The sequence below is a fragment of the Stegostoma tigrinum genome, chromosome 32, assembly GCF_030684315.1.
Source record: "Stegostoma tigrinum isolate sSteTig4 chromosome 32, sSteTig4.hap1, whole genome shotgun sequence".
Classification (NCBI taxonomy): Eukaryota; Metazoa; Chordata; class Chondrichthyes; order Orectolobiformes; family Stegostomatidae; genus Stegostoma; species Stegostoma tigrinum.
Genome location: NC_081385.1, coordinates 2004660 through 2017880, shown reverse-complemented (window position 1 = coordinate 2017880; position 13221 = coordinate 2004660). Strand labels below are relative to the sequence as shown.

Genomic DNA, 13221 nt, shown 5'->3' with positions numbered 1-13221 from the left:
CTGGTTCTGCATTGAATAGCCAGCTGTGGCTCTCATCTCCCGACTTGCACCAAAGAGACAGCCAGCACCACCCAATCAACACACTAGCTCTCGAGAAAGTCATTATGGCCCACGGTTTGAGAATCACTGTGAATGTTTGTGTGGGTCATCCAGTGTATTATTGTGTATGTGTGTGTCAGTGTTATGATCCCAGACCAGAAGGCCAAATTCATGCTCTAATCTGGTTTGGGACCAGTAACTTCTCGTCAACAAAGTGTGAGTCCCAGGATCTTACAAAGAGTGTAAAGCCCAGGTTACATTGGCTTTGAACAACAATAAACTTTACAACACTAGAATAGGAATTGATGTACAAATATGTATCAATATCTATTAACTTATATTCCAACATCCAGAATTAATCTGATGTAACAGACAAACTGTAATAGACAAACTGTGGCCTTACATCCCACAGGGATGTCAAATTACAGATGTGGTCAAGATACATTCCATTGATTCCTCAGCAATCCCTCGGATTTTAGTGACATTAATCTTATTAAACTCTACAAGTTCTCATCAAAGACTTCACGTTTTAACTCCTTCAGAAGCTACTCAATCATTGGCTGCCACATTCTGGTGACCCACATTCCTGGGCCGATGCTCTCCTGATTATTGGAAATCATATTTACAGGCCACAGGAATTTCCCTCACCTGCCCAGATTTTTCTGGCACCCTGGATCCAACACTTCACTGTCTACTAACTCCTAGAATTTATTCCTGAGTTCTAACAGCACACAGATACCCAACTGCTCACCGAGTTCGCAGCACACAAAGTTTTGTTAGATAACTCTACAGCGGTCCAGCTTAATAGTTCTTTATCGCATGGAGCTTGTTCCTGTCCCTGTCTGTCTCTTGCTCTAGCTTCCTGTAATCTTTGTACTGCTCTGAGTGACACTAAAAATGTCTTGAGTGACTGATTGAATACAATCCCAGACCCTATTGTCAGGCAGAACAATCCATTGTGACTCCTTGGCACTGAGGGTGCTCTGAATGTTACAGTGTTCTCAATGTGCTGGCTGACTACACAAATTGCATGCAACAGCTCTTCTAAATTGTTTCCCACTTGGAACAAATTTGAAGATTGAAAATTGCTGTAACCCCTTCAATAGGAACAGTGAGGGGAGGCAGGGGGAGACCTGGGAGAGCATTTGATAGGGTGGGAGGAGGGGTGGGAAACATCTGTTACAGCAGGAGCATAACTAGTACTTTTTATTTGTTTTTATTAATTCGTGGGATGAGGGTATCACTGGCTAGGTCAGTAATTATTGTCGATCCCTAATTGCCCAGAGGGCAGTCAAGAGTCAACCACATTGCAGTGGGCCTGAAGTCGTATGTAGGCCAGACCAGGTGGCAGTTTTCTTCCCTAAAGGACATGAGTGAACCAAAAGGGATTTATGACAACCCCTACAGTGATTACATTATCACCAACTGAATTAATGAATCTGAAATTGAAAACTAGTCTCAGTAACAACATAACCATGGTTGATTATTGTAAAAAAACCATCAGGTACATTAATGATCTTCTGGCATTCATGTGACTCCAGACTCACAGCAAAGCGGTTGGCTCTTACTTGCCCTTTTGTAAACCCCACATTTCAAGGGCATTGAGATGGGCGACAGAAGCTCGCATCTGTGGTAGCCGCATCTTGTGAAAGAATAAAGGAAAACAGTTTACACCTGGGGAGTCTCCAATCAAATATCCACGGTCCCCCAGGGCTTAAATCACCAGAGGTTTGAGTCCAAATTCCAGCAGTTTTTGCTTCTGTTCGGAGTGGAAACTTGTTGCTGTCTTCTCCCACTGGAGCCTGGCTGCTTCCAGCTTGTTCAGCAGCAGGTCGAAGCTATCCTGTATTGTGGAGGACAGACAGACAGAGAGAAGGGGGTCAGCGTGTCTCAGCGTTTACAAACTCCCAGCCTGATGCAGCCCCCTGTACAAGAGGGATGGTGTTCAATCACCTAGGCTTTTTGTTGAGGGTTTTATGAGTTAATGGGGGAGCAGGGGAAGGATGCTGAGAGCCTTGAGAGTTCCAAAATGGAAAGGATAAGTTTGGATGTATATTGGAGAATTATTATTTTATACAGCGATTTGTTGTGATCTAGAACACTCTACCTGAAAGGATTTAGGAATTGGATTCAACAGTAACTTTCAAAAGATAATTGAACAAGCACACACCTTCTCAAGGCCAATACTGACCTTCACTGGGATACCTATAATCCATGGAAAAACACAAAGAAACCTGGAAAGGGAAAATCTCAGAACTGCCAAACCAGAGGAGGGAATGTGGGACTAATTGTCTGATTTAGTTATCCTTCTTTTAAAATTCCTGCCAGACACAACTGGGCCAAATGGTCTTGTTTTCTGTTTGAGATTCTAAAGTCAGCATGATGGATCTTGAATGTGGCATGTCAGGAAAGCAAGTAGGAAGAGTTTATAGCACAGAAAGTTGTGTTCAGGAGGAGTGTGAGAAAAGTGATAGCTTACTGAACAACTGTCAAGCTGCTCTAATATTCAACTCCTTACAATGTAGAGTAATGTCTAGACTTAAGATTATGAACGTGTTAGTTAGGATAAAGAGATGTTTCTAATATGAGGGGATGCAAAACTAGGCCTTAAATATCAGATAGTCATTGATAAATCTAATTGGGAATTTTACGCGTAGAGGTATTGACACATTTAAGGACAAGTTGGATAGAGACATGAGGGAGAAGGAGTTACTAATGGGGTGAGTTGAAGATGGGAAGTGGGGAGACCCCACATGTCGAGTTTGAATATCAGCATAGACCAAATGGGCCGAAAGGCCTGTTTCTGTGTTGTACATTGTCCGTCTAGCTGTCCCGTACATTGAACATCTAAACTCGGAGCGTCTGAGGTCAGTTTGCAACACAGAAACCCATGGAATGTACAGTAAGAATTCACCTTTCAGGTGCTTGGGTCATCCCAATGATGAAGTTCTTTAGAAGCATCATTGTTTGTAATGGCGGAAATGCAGCAGCCAATCTGCATCAGTGTCGGCATCCCAAAATAAGCAGTGGCCAGGTGACCTGTTTTTGTGTTGTTAATTGAGCGGTAAATATTAGCTCAGACACCACGGACAAAACCGCAGGCTGCACTTTTTTGAAATATTGTTATGGCACGTTTTATGTCTAACTGAGAGGGTGACATGGCCTTGAGCTGACCCCAGTTCAGAAAGACAGCAGCACTTGACAAAGCTGTCCTCCGAAATGGACTAGACAGCTAATCAGTTCAGGGATAGATCTTGCCAGCATTGCTTACATCCTGTGGAAGAATTAAAAATACTAACACAGATATGTACCCCCATGACATGTATGTATTTATCACTCACCTGACACAGCTACTTACATGGAGGATGGCCTCATACTCGGTCTCCATGTTGTCTATCTTGGACTGGAGTTCTTTGATGGTGGAATCTTTCTCCTTGATGATCTGCAGCTTCTCCTCCTGAGTCCTTGCTAATTGCTGCTGACATGATGCTGAAAACAAAGTAAGTGACTGAATTAGTTCTAACATTACGTCTTCACTTCTACAGCTTCCCCTTCCCTCATTAGGCCAAATTGTAACAAAACCCCATCGTACAATCAACATTACAAACTCCAGCACATTCCAAACTCATAACCCTTCACATCACAACACAGTCCCAGAACATTCTCAGCACAGTTCAAGCACAATTTCCGAACAATCCCAACATATTCCCCCCACAGTCCCAGTACATTTAAGTGTGATCAGGTTATGCTACACATTTTCAGTCATTTAATTTTTGACAAACATTAATTTAGCCACAAATGCTAAACATACACTCAAGTTACACACACAGATCCACGACAGATAGTCACAGACACACACAGATACATACACAAACAGACAGATAGATAGCCAGACAGACACACACAAACAAACAAGCACATGAACCCACACAGACACACACACACAATGCTGACACTGCTCTGCAGTGTGTAAGTGTCAGTGCGGTTTTCAATGGCACTCACTGAGTTGTTGCTGCAAATGACTGATTTCAATCTCCAGCTGATGGACTCGCAGATCCATGTCTGCCCTCATTGTCTTGTACTGACGGGTCATATCTGGAATGAAGAAAGAATGAAGATGACTGCATGGTCTGGGGACTGATTACAGCATTTACTTCAGGCTTGATATATTTCTGCTCTCCCTGAGTAACAATCAGTAAAAATTTGCTCTGTGTTGAGAGAACGCTGACCATGTCTTGTGCTGCTGTGGCCGTATCAATCAGTTGTGTTTCACCTATACATTCAAACCTGCCTTATCTGAATTCATATCTGAGATACAGTGAAAAGTATTGTTTTACTAATAAGCAGACAAATCATACCTTACATAAGTACATTAGGGTAATGGAACAGAATGCAGAACAGAACAGTGTTACAGAGAAGGTACAGAGATAGATCAATTCTAATACATGAGAGGTCTGTTTGTAAGTCTGCAGCCTCACAGCGCCAAGGACCTGGGTTCGATTCCAGCCTCGGGTACCTGTCTGTGTGGAGTTTGCACATTCTCCCTGTGTCTGTGAGGATTCCCTCCGGGTGCTCCGGTTTCCTCCCACAGTCCAAAGATGTGCAGGCTTGGTGGATTGGCCGTGCTAAATTGTCCGTAGTGTTCAGGGGTGTGTGGGTTATAAGGGGATGGGTCTGGGTGGGATGCCTCAAGGGGCGGTGTGGGCTTGTTGGGCCGAAGGGCCTGTCTCCACACTGTAGGTAATCTAATCTAAAAAAAAAGAGTTGGAAAGAAGCTGTTCTTAAATCTGTTGGTATGTGTTTTCAAAGTTTTGTATCTTCTGCCTGATGGAAGACAGCGGAAGAGAGTATAACTGGGGTGGAAAGGATCTTTGATGATGTTGGCTGCTTTCCTGAGGTAGTGGGGAGTGTGGATGGAGTCAGTGGGAGGAAGGCTGCTTTTTGTGATGGGCCTTTGAGGGAACCTATTGCTCTCAAGGGCACTGGGCTTTTATGGTGTAGTCTCAGAGCCCGTGTGGTCTTGATGGGCTCCTGATTCTGTGAGCCACTTCAGCTTGTTCTTAAGGCTCTGTCATCCTTGTAACTATCTATCTACACTAGGTTTCCTAACATACAAAATATATCTCACTCTGCCATCCCTAACCCTAGCTCTAACTCTCACCTTAACCCTAACCCTAATCCTAATCTAATCCTAACCCTAACCCTAACTCTAACCCTAGCCCTAACTCTGACCCTAAACCTAACCCTAACCATAACTCTAACTCTCACTCTAACCCTAATCCTAATCCTAACCCTAACTCTAAACCTAGCCCTAACTCTGACCCTAAACCTAACCCTAACCATAACTCTAACTCTCACTCTAACCCTAATCCTAACCCTAACCTTAACTCTAACTCTAACTCTCACCCTAACCCTAACCCTAACCTAATCCTAACCCTAACCCTAATTCGCACCCTAACCCTATCGCACCCTAATCCCAATCCTAAACCTAACCCTAACTCTCACCCTACCCCAACCCTAACTCTAATGCTCACCCTAACCCTAACCTAATCCTAACCCTAACCCTAATTCGCACCCTAACCCTATCGCACCCTAATCCCAATCCTAAACCTAACCCTAACTCTCACCCTACCCCAACCCTAACTCTAATGCTCACCCTAACCCAAATCCTAATCCTAACCCTAACTCTAATTCTCACTCTAACCCTAACTCTAATTCTCACTCTAACCCTAACTCTAATCCTAATCCTAATCCTAATCCTAATCCTAACCCTAACTCTAACTCTAACTCTAACTCTACCCCTAACCCTCACTTTCACTGTAACCCCTACCCTCACCCTCACCCTAACCCCTCCACTGCTTGAGTGTCAGTCACGTGTTTCTGTCTCTCTCTGCTGAGAGTTTGTGCCCTGGAGTAGATGTCTGTCTGAATGATATTCTGGTGCAGGTTTTGATTGGAAATAAACGGTGATGACGTTATTTAGCCCAAAATAGGATGGTACAGGTGAGGAGAGGACACTGAAGCTGCAGCTGACCCTCTCTCTCATTATGCTGCTTCCTGTAATTAAACCTGGTCTTATCTAAACTTAACCTGACAACAACAACATTTTTGAAACTCTCAAAGGGACTTGGCAATAGATTAGGACTAATTCCTAACCTTGAAACCCTGGAATACAGGAGGCGGTTAATATCTGGATATCTTGTACCACTGTTTCAGCTCTGATTTGCTCACTTTGCACAGACCAGGTCAGGCCCCTGGAAGGTCAATTTCTGACAAACTTGTTTCCTCGGTAATCTCAGTGGAGTTAGTGCCTCACTCTGCATCTTGGACAGATGCTAGATTCTGAATCCATTTACATCTCATGCTTACCTGAATGGATCGCCTTCTTAACGTCTTGTTCTTCAGCCAAATCATTCTTGAGAACTTGCAACTTTGCTTTCCACTCTTCTTTAACCATCAAAGCCTGTCTTGCAATATCCTTCCGCAAAACTGAGAATAAAGGATCAAACATTCATACAATGCCTTTATTCCAACTCTCAGTTTATGCTCATCAAGTAAGAAATACTGGAAAATAATTTATTTTGCAACTGACCTGGTGTTAGCATTCCAGGACAGGGACAGCAAAGGCTTAGATACACAGTAAAACTCCCTCTACTCCGTCCCCACCAAACACTCCCAGGAAAGAACAGTGTGGGGTTACATACAAAATAATACCTGTTGTACTGTTCAACAATTAAAGTAAAGCTAGCTTGACTCTGCCTTCATCAAACATTCCCAGTACAGTTACGGCACAGGATTAGATAGAGAGTAAAGTTGCCTTTACCCTTTTAAACTGAACGTAAAGCTTTCTGTACTCTTCTAAACTGAAGGTAAAGCTACTCTACTTTTTACAACAGAAAGGAAATAGTAGTTAAAGCTCTCCCTACACTGTTCCCCTCAAACACTCCAATGACAAAGTCAGCATGGGGTTAGATACAAGTAAAGCCCCCTCTACTCTTTTAAAGTATAAGTAAAGCTCCCTCCACACTATCCCCATCAACACTCTCAGGACAGGGACAGCACAGGGTTAAATATAGAGTGAAACTCGCTCTACTCTGTCGTATTTATTACAGTGTATCTAACCACAGATTATACGTCAGGCGTATGCAGAACATGACTGTTTAGAACTTGTTCTGGAAGGTAATTCCCTGGCTGTTAAAAGAATATCCTGTTTTTAAAATCTAGACTTGGAAAAGCATCTGCTGGAGTGTGATTGCTGGTGGTGACAGTGAGCCACAGAGAGTTATCAGTGATGGCAATGACAAGGTCTATGTGCAATTTATTATTCCAGCCTCACCAACATGTTCAGTCCATTAAACCTTCAGCTCTGCCGACTGAAATTAGTGTCCAACTTTATTTCAAATTCTGGATATAGAATGAATTATCTTACCCAACTGATCTTTGAGTGATTCAACTTGTTGAACTGTCCTCTTGTATTTTTCCTCAATGTTATCTCCTGTAATATGTGAAACAGTGAGAGGGGCACAGAAGAAATGTCAGAAATCAGGAGAGTGAGAGAGAACAGAGAAAGAACAAGGCACAAACAAAACAAAATTGCTAGATGTTCTGTTGTCAGATAAAATTCTAAATTCATGTGCAAATCAGAAGTTTGTTTTGAGGTTCGCTTATCAATAGGAACCATAGATTACAGTTTAAATTGGCTCAATTCCCCAGGGCGTCTGTGATGGATGGGAATGTCTGGCCAGAAAATTACTCTCACCTGCCCTGGGGCACACTGACTCCAATCAGGAATGACAAAAGACAAGGTTCAAACAATATCTATGAATTGGGAGCCAGAATACAGTCTACTTCACCATTCAATCAGATCAAAAGTGATCTAAGTGCTCTCTGATGAAGGGTCTAGGCCTGAAACATCAGCTTTTGTGCTCCTGAGATGCTGCTTGGCCTGTTGTGTTCATCCAGCTCCACACTTTGTTATCTTGGATTCTCCAGCATCTGCAGTTCCCATTATCACTGCTACCACAAGTCCACTTTCCTGCCCACCCCCATGGTCATTTCACACTCTCATCAATCTATTTCAGTCAGTCTAAAAAATATTCAAAATATCAGCTTCTAATGCTTTCTGGAGAAGAAAATTCCAGACTTAGAATCCTCAGAGAAAAAAAGAATCACTTCATCTCTCCTAAATGGGAGATGCCCTACTTTTAAACTGTGTCCCCTAGTTCAGGACCCTAGGAGACACATCCTTTCAGGATTCACCCTACCAGGTGCCCTCATGATCCTATATGTTTCAATAAGCTCACCTCTCAGTCTTCTAAACCCTCATGGGTACAGGCCTAACCACTGCTCATAGAATAACCCTGTTATCTCAGGTATCAGTCAAGTCAACCTTCTCTGAGCTGCTTCCATCACAATACTGCTCTTTCTAAATCATGACATCAAAATCATACACAGAAGTCTGGATGTGGTCTCACCAACATCTGTAAAACTGATGTAATAAATTTTTATTCCATTGCCTGTATGATTAAAACAAAAATAACTGAGGTACTCTGAATGTGTTAAACACTAAACGGTAACATACCTCCAAACAACTGCAGATGCTGGAAATCAGAAACAAAAACCAGAAATTGCTGTAAAAACTGAACAGGTTAGACAGCATCTGTGGAGTGAAAGCAGAGTTAACCTCTGACGTCCAGTGAGCGAAGGAGGGTTGCCGGACCGGGAATGTTGATGCTGTGTTCTCTCCGCACGGATGCTGTGGACCTGCTCAGCTTTTCCAGCAATTTTGTTTTTCTTTACTCTGAATGGGTTTTGTTTCACACCATTCACTGCCTTCTGCATTTTATAAAATATTTGTCAGGCTCAGTTGAAAATCAATCCTCCACAACATCAAAAAAAATCTGACTCACTGAAATTACACAGAGACCCGTTTAAGTGATTTAGTTTTTCTTATCCATTGAGCCGGTAGTGAGTCTCACAGCCTGTCTGAACTGTATGACTGCTGCCCCAGTTTAAAGAGATGGGGGAGAGGCAGTTTTGAGCCCAGGTTCTTGCTGGTTTTGAAGATGGATATCAGGAGGTTATATGGATCTTGAGACATAATAAAGCAGCTCACAGAAGGAGAATGGCTACGGTTAATTTAAGTCAGCGATTTGTCAAGTTTAGACCAACTGACATCTTCTGCCTGTGAACTCTTCCTGCATGTGCTCCCAGCCACCATGAAATCTCTGCTTGTCACATCTGGTGGCAGTGTGATGATATTAGATGAAAACTGATGGGTAGATACATCAGGTTTATGCACATGGTCCTGAGCAGGTGAACCAGAACTGGTCACAAAGGCACAGGCAGGAAGTGACCAGCTGTATCATCAAAATTGGTCACATGGTGTGTAAAACTCCCCCAATGCCCCCTTTTCATTTCCATCTTTCCCTCACCCTCAAATGTTATATGATCTGCCAGTGAGGCAACACAACGGAGATGAAACCCTGGCCATAACAGAAATAATAAGTTAAGGTTTCGCTCCAAACTCCTCAGATAATCCAAGTTTGACGCTGATCTCACACTGTGGGGTGTTACACTGTAATGTACTCGTGAGGAAATGCCAACTGAAATGTTACTATTTATTCTGCTCTTCACTCACCTTCTGCTCCTTTCTTCACTTTCCTTATCTTTCCCTTATTCTTAGGTGGCATTTTCGTCAAATATCCTGAACCTGCAAAGAAACAAATAAATATGTTCCTGTGAAGGAGGAGGCTGGAACTGGTGGTTACATCTGGCAATGTGGTCCCTGTGTTTGTTACCTGTGACTGTATTGCTAACACTCTCACTTTCTGAGGCAGGAGAATTCAAGTCCAGACATCAATCCCAGAGATTGCTGCATAAAATCTTGTCCAACATTACAGAGCAATGTGGAAGTAGCGACAGGCAGTCGGAGGGTCAGTGCTGAGGGAGCGCCGCACTGTCGGAGGGGCAGTGCTGAGGGAGCGCCGCACTGTCGGAGGGTCAGTGCTGAGGGAGTGCCGCACTGTCGGGGGGGTCAGTGCTGAGGGAGTGCTGCACTGTCAGAGGGTCAGTGCTGAGGGAGCGCCGCACTGTCGGAGGGTCAGTGCTGAGGGAGTGCCACACTGTCAGAGGATCAGTGCTGAGAGAGTGCTGCTTTGTTGGAGGGTCAGTGCTGAGGGAGCGCTGCACTGTTGGAGGGTCAATGCTGAGGGCGTGCCTCACTGTTGGAAGGTCAGTGCTGAGGGAGTGCCACACTGTTGAAGGGTCAATACTGTGGGACTGCTGCACTTTCAGACGGTCAGTGGTGAAGGATTGCCACACTTTTGGAGGGTCATTGCTGAGGCAGGGCCACACTATTGGTTATGTCATTCAGCTGGGACTCTAAATCAAGGCCCTTTTTGCTCTTTCAAGAAGATACATAGGTCCCATTGCTTTATTTTGAAAAACGATTTGGGAAGAATGGTTTCTGTCAGTGTCCAGGCCCACATCTGGTAATATCACAGAAACACATTACCTGGCTGATGGCATTGCTGTTTATGAGAGCTTGCTGTGTGTAAATTGGTTCCTTTGTGCCTACATTGCACCATTACAGAATTGCTACAAAGCAGAAACAATCGATGTTGTCATCGTGTTTGCACTGGCTCTCTGCATGAGCATCTCACCCGGTGCTGCCTTATACTCGCCTTCTTTTTTGACAATAACACTTTTGAGCCCACCATGACCACACCTTAGCACAGCACTTTCTAAACTGTAACCACTCGTTTTTCCGTGTTTGCTTTTACTTGTTACAAGAATTACTTTAAACTTGTGCTCACTTGACCCTTCCATGGATGAAAACATTTTCTCCTTGTTTGTCAAAGTTCTTCAAGAATTTGAATATGTCACTATGATCTCCTCTCTGCTTTCTCTTCTCCTAGAAGAACAGTCTCAACTTGAATCTAGCTTTCTAAATGAAATTATGATCTTAAGAATGACTTCAAAAACTACTTATCATACTGATTGAAAAGTACTATTGCATGCTCTGAGATTGTGAAATGTATGACATAGTTACATGTTTAAAATTAAGTTTACATCTTACATGTAATTTCCTGCAGCGACCTCCCTTGTCTACTGACAGGGCTGAGGTAACAATGCAGCCATCCCCACCACATCGGACAAGGAGCCATCTTTCACATGTGAATGTAGACATTGAATATTAATAAAGTTATTTAATGTGTGGGTCACCATGTGGGTCTCTCTCTCTCACACACACATACACACCCCTGGGCCAGCATTTATTGCTATCCATAATTGCTCTTGAGAAGGTGTTGATGAGATGCCTCCTTGAACTGTTGCATTCTATTTGGTGTAGGGGCACTCACAATGTTGTTAGGGAAGGAATTTCATGATTTTGACCCAGTGACACACACAGACACACAAACTTGTTCCTCTGCAGTGCCAAGAAGTGGCCTGACATTTTTTTTCTCCCCCTCAAGCTCAAATATTGACCGAGATTGACCAAAATGATAAAGTTTCTAAAAATCAAAAAGAACTGCGGATGCTGTAAATCAGGAACAAAAACAAAGTTGCTGGAAAAGCTCAGCAGCTCTGGCAGCATCTGTGGAGGAGGAAACAGAGTTAACGTTTCAGGTCCAGTGACCCTCGGTTCTGAGGAAGGGTCACCAGACCCGAAACGTTAACTGTTGCCGCTGCTGGAAATATGAGGCTGTAATCAGGCTGTAATTAACAGAGAATAGGATGAAACCAAAATCCTCTAGGTCAGTCTGGGTGATATTCAAATGCCCCTCACCTTCTTCATTGAATAACCTTAAGTGGCCTTTACTGAAAGTCTTTCTGGAATATTCCAGGGGAGGGGGCTGGGAGATTTAGGGTCGTTAATTCTCAAGACATTTTTGGGAAGTCATTTTTTAAGGAAGTAGCAAAGTAATTACATTTACAGAAAGAGAAATTAAAAAAAAGGAACTGAGTTGACTCAAAATCTACAGTTACGCAACGAAATAACAAGAAAACAGAGGTAACTAAATGAAAATAGTAAAGATTAAAATACTTTAGCTGCAGGCAATTCCGATTTGGGAAGAAAAACACAAATAAAAGATTGAATAAAAAATGCAATTTATTAAATGTTGTTAAAACCAACAGAAACAAATTTAGATGCTAAATTATTTTCGTAACTGTAGATCTATTTGCAATGTTAAGAAAACATATTTACACAGTTTGTTGAATGGCTTGTTTGCAGTTTCTGCTGGGACGCCCCGACGGAAACCGGAAGTGGCTTGATTGACAGTCCTTACACCAATTATACACAACACAATGACGCCATGTAAGCCTGCAAGCCAATAATAACGATGAAGGGGTGGGCACTCGATGCCAATGTTTGAAGTTGCTAGGCAGCGCTGGAGTAGGTTGCTTGGAGACTGGAATACCTGGGTCACAAGGCGGCGCCATCTTTGAGACAGGCGGATGGAGCCCAATTCCAAGGCGTTCGTCGTCGATCATTGAATAAAGAGATATCGCCTTCCTCACTGAGTTCCTCGCAGTTTTGCTTTATTTACATATACAGTTATGATAATGCAAATGCGTTTCATGCACGCTTCATTATCACAATATTGTCAATCATTAATTTTGTGTAGATACTGCGCTGATTTCTCCCTTCCTCTTTTACTGTTGTTTTCCCCGTAACATCATCATGGAAGAGGGAAAGGGGATTGTAATTGATACAAAATATTGCACTGCCGCTGCTGGAAATATGAAATAAAAAGATTACGTGGATGAGAAGCCGAGCAGATCTAGCAGAACTTTTGAGGGAGAAACAGAATTTTCACTGAAACCCTAAAGTGTGGCAAAGGGCCATTTGGCCCTTCTGCACCCATCCTCCGAAGAGCATACCACCCTACCTCTGTATTTACCCTGGCTAATCATGGACACCAAGGGCAGTTTAAAGAAAAGCTAAAACACTTAACCTACACATCCTTGGACTATAGGAGGAAACCGACAGGACATGGGAAAAACGTGCAAACTCCACATGGTCAACCGGTGCTGGAACTGAACCCGGTTTGCTCTTGCTCTGAAAGCAGCAATGCTGACCAGACCACTACGCCGCCCTAAATTTTGTTTCGGTCCAAATAATTCACCAAGAACAGAGTTGGGCAAGCCTCTGCCTAGCACAATTACGAGGGGGTT

General features: G+C 43.1%; 1 protein-coding gene across 1 annotated transcript; it reads right to left on the bottom strand.

The window, feature by feature from the left end:
• Positions 1-359: 359 nt before the first annotated feature.
• On the bottom strand, positions 360-12537 carry ccdc153 (coiled-coil domain containing 153). Its single transcript, XM_048562300.2, has 8 exons — positions 12465-12537; positions 12251-12367; positions 9680-9751; positions 7469-7534; positions 6409-6528; positions 4042-4134; positions 3398-3528; positions 360-1882 (listed from the first exon to the last, which is right to left on the bottom strand). The coding sequence occupies exons 1-8, from the start codon at positions 12535-12537 to the stop codon at positions 1754-1756; spliced, it is 801 nt and encodes a 266-aa protein (XP_048418257.2). The 3' UTR covers positions 360-1753.
• Between the last annotated feature and the right edge of the window lie 684 nt (positions 12538-13221).